The sequence below is a fragment of the Oryza sativa genome, chromosome 11, assembly GCF_034140825.1.
Source record: "Oryza sativa Japonica Group chromosome 11, ASM3414082v1".
NCBI lineage: Eukaryota > Viridiplantae > Streptophyta > Magnoliopsida > Poales > Poaceae > Oryza > Oryza sativa.
The window spans coordinates 5,365,594-5,368,080 of record NC_089045.1 but is presented as its reverse complement, the minus strand read 5'-3'; the positions used below and the strand labels follow the sequence as shown (position 1 = coordinate 5,368,080).

Here is a 2,487-nt window from a genome sequence, read left to right as displayed (position 1 = left end):
CAATTCTAGAAAATGACCTAGAAGTGTTGAGTTGAAGGCTGTGGACCTCTTCTGAGATCTTTGCATAAGTAAGGCAAGGGGTTAATCGAGACCCGGCTCTTTGGAGCACCTCAACGGAGAGTAGGATCTGTGTGATCCGAACTTCGGGAAAAAATCTTCTTTGTCTCTCTTGTGCATGTTCTTTGTTTGAATCTGCTGATATTCTGTGATCTTCATCTTGTGCATCTGTGCGCCTGATCTTTCTACCTAGGACCCGTTTTTCTTCTCAGATTTCAATTTATCCCTGCTGTCCGGAAGTTACTGGCTCAAGAACTCCGGAAGTTCTAGGCTACTCATCCTGCCCGGAAGTTCCGGTGTTCATCACCAGGAGGTTCCGGGCCCTGTCAATTTAACCGCTGCGATTGTTGAGAAAATTTCAGGAAAGCCTATTCACCCCCCCCTCTAGGCTACATCTCTGCACGTTCAATTGGTATCAGAGCCTAGTGCTCTTGATTCAAGCTTCACCGCTTTGAAGATGAAGACTTAGGGGGAAAGAACGGGGAAAATAGAAATGAAGATGAAGCAAGCAGCAAGGGAACTCCACCACACAAGGGAGCTACTATACCTTTTGATTACAGCAAACTTACCATTCCCTCTCACAACTTTGTCTCCGTGCCTTCCGGGCGTGCTCCTCAATTTGATGGGACATACTATGCCGCTTGGAAGCACAAGATGAAGTTGCATTTAATCTCTTTGCATCCAAGTATTTGGAAAGTTGTTTGTACAGGTATTGATATACCCCATGATGACATGGAGCTCACTTCGGAGCAAGAGCAACTCATCCACCGCAATGCCCAAGCTTCCAATGCAATTCTCTCCGCCTTGAGTTCGGATGAGTTCAACAAGGTTGATGGACTTGAGAAGGCCAAGGAGATGTGGGATAATTTGCAATTGGCTCATGAGGGATCTCCCGCCGTTCGTGAGGCCAAGATTGAATTATTGGAAGGAAGGCTTGGAAGATTTGTGATGGATGATAAGGAGACATCACAACAGATGTATGATAGGATGATGATCCTTGTCAACAAGATTAAAGGACTTGGGAGTGTGGACATGACAAATCACTTTGTGGTCAAGAGACTTCTCTGTGCATTTGGTCCAAGAAATCCCACTCTTGTATCAATGATACAGGAAATGAAAGACTTCAAGAGACTCACCCCAAGTGATATTCTTGGAAGAATTGTGTCTCATGAGATGCAAGAAGAGGAAGCTCGTGAAGTGAGACAAATGGTGAAGAATGCCACCATGATAAAAAATCAAGAAGTTGCTTTGAAGGTAAAAAAAGAAGAAGATTCAAGTTGTAAAGAAAGTGAAGATGAAGAGATGGCTTTTATTGTCAAAAGATTCAAGCACTTTCTTTGCAAGAGTGGCTATGGCAAAGGGAGGAAGGATGATGACAAGGGAAATATGCAATCAAAGAGAGCTTGCTTCAATTGTGGCGAATATGGCCACTTCATTGCCGATTGTCCCAAGTCAAATGAAGCTAAGGCTAAGGGAGGCAAGAAGAAGCCGGAGCGTACTCATGTGGCGGAGGCACACATGGCAGAAGTGTGGTACTCCGGAGATGAAGAAGATCCTGAGGTCAAGCCCAAGCCCAAGTCAAAAGACAAGGTTGAAGGAGAAGGTGGTGTTGCTACCGTCGCCTTCAAGTCATCCTCTTCAAGCAATGAGCGTCTCTTCAACAACTTGAGTGATGACGACGACGACTGCTACCACTACTCTTACTTCATGGCCCAAGGCCGCAAGATGATGACTTAAAAGCCCTCTCAAACTTCTCTTGGTGTTGATTCTAGTGATGAGGAAAGTGATAATGAATTAGATGATGTGCTTAAGAGCTTTAGCAAACCCGCTATGCAACATTTGGCTAAGTTAATGAGAGCTTTGGATAGTAAAGAACAATCACTCGAAAGGCAAGAAAAATTGCTTATTCTTTAGAAGAAAAGAAACCTTGCCTTAGAGGAGAGCTTAGCTAAAGAATGTGCTAAAAATGAACAACTTGCTAATGAGCTTAATTTGGCTAATGGTTCTTTAGCTAGCCTTAGGGATGTCAATGAAACTCTTCAAGAAAAATTTGTTAATTTAGACAAAAGTCATAAAGATCTTGAAGTTCAATTTGACACTCTTTGGAATAGCACCTCTCAACCAAATGTGGTTTCTAATTCTTCTAACCCTTCTACTAGCAATGGTTATGCTAGGTGTTACAATATTGATTTGAACTCTTGTGGTACTAATATTGATGCTATGCAAGCTCTTAAGAAAGAGAATGAAAGGTTGGGCACATTGGTGAAATATGGATGCATGAAGACATACCATTCAAAAGATGCCCTTTACAAGACCATCACCGCTCATCCTAACAAGGATGGACACGGGCTCGGGTTTTCGGGTGGAAGTCCTGTGTCTAAGCGCGTGATGGTAAATGGGAAAGAATGCTTGATGTTTGTGAGAGAAGGT

General features: G+C 43.2%; 1 protein-coding gene across 1 annotated transcript; it reads left to right on the top strand.

Moving 5' to 3' along the window:
- Window positions 1–789: 789 nt before the first annotated feature.
- On the top strand, window positions 790–1,794 carry LOC136353976 (uncharacterized). The gene has a single exon (XM_066305426.1). It carries the CDS (start codon window positions 790–792, stop codon window positions 1,792–1,794), a length of 1,005 nt encoding a protein of 334 aa, XP_066161523.1.
- The last annotated feature ends 693 nt before the right edge of the window (window positions 1,795–2,487 follow it).

What these genes read in the sequence shown, in the direction of transcription:
- LOC136353976 (XM_066305426.1), top strand. Translation starts at nt 790, where the DNA reads ATGGAGCTCACTTCGGAGCAAGAGCAACTCATCCACCGCAATGCCCAA.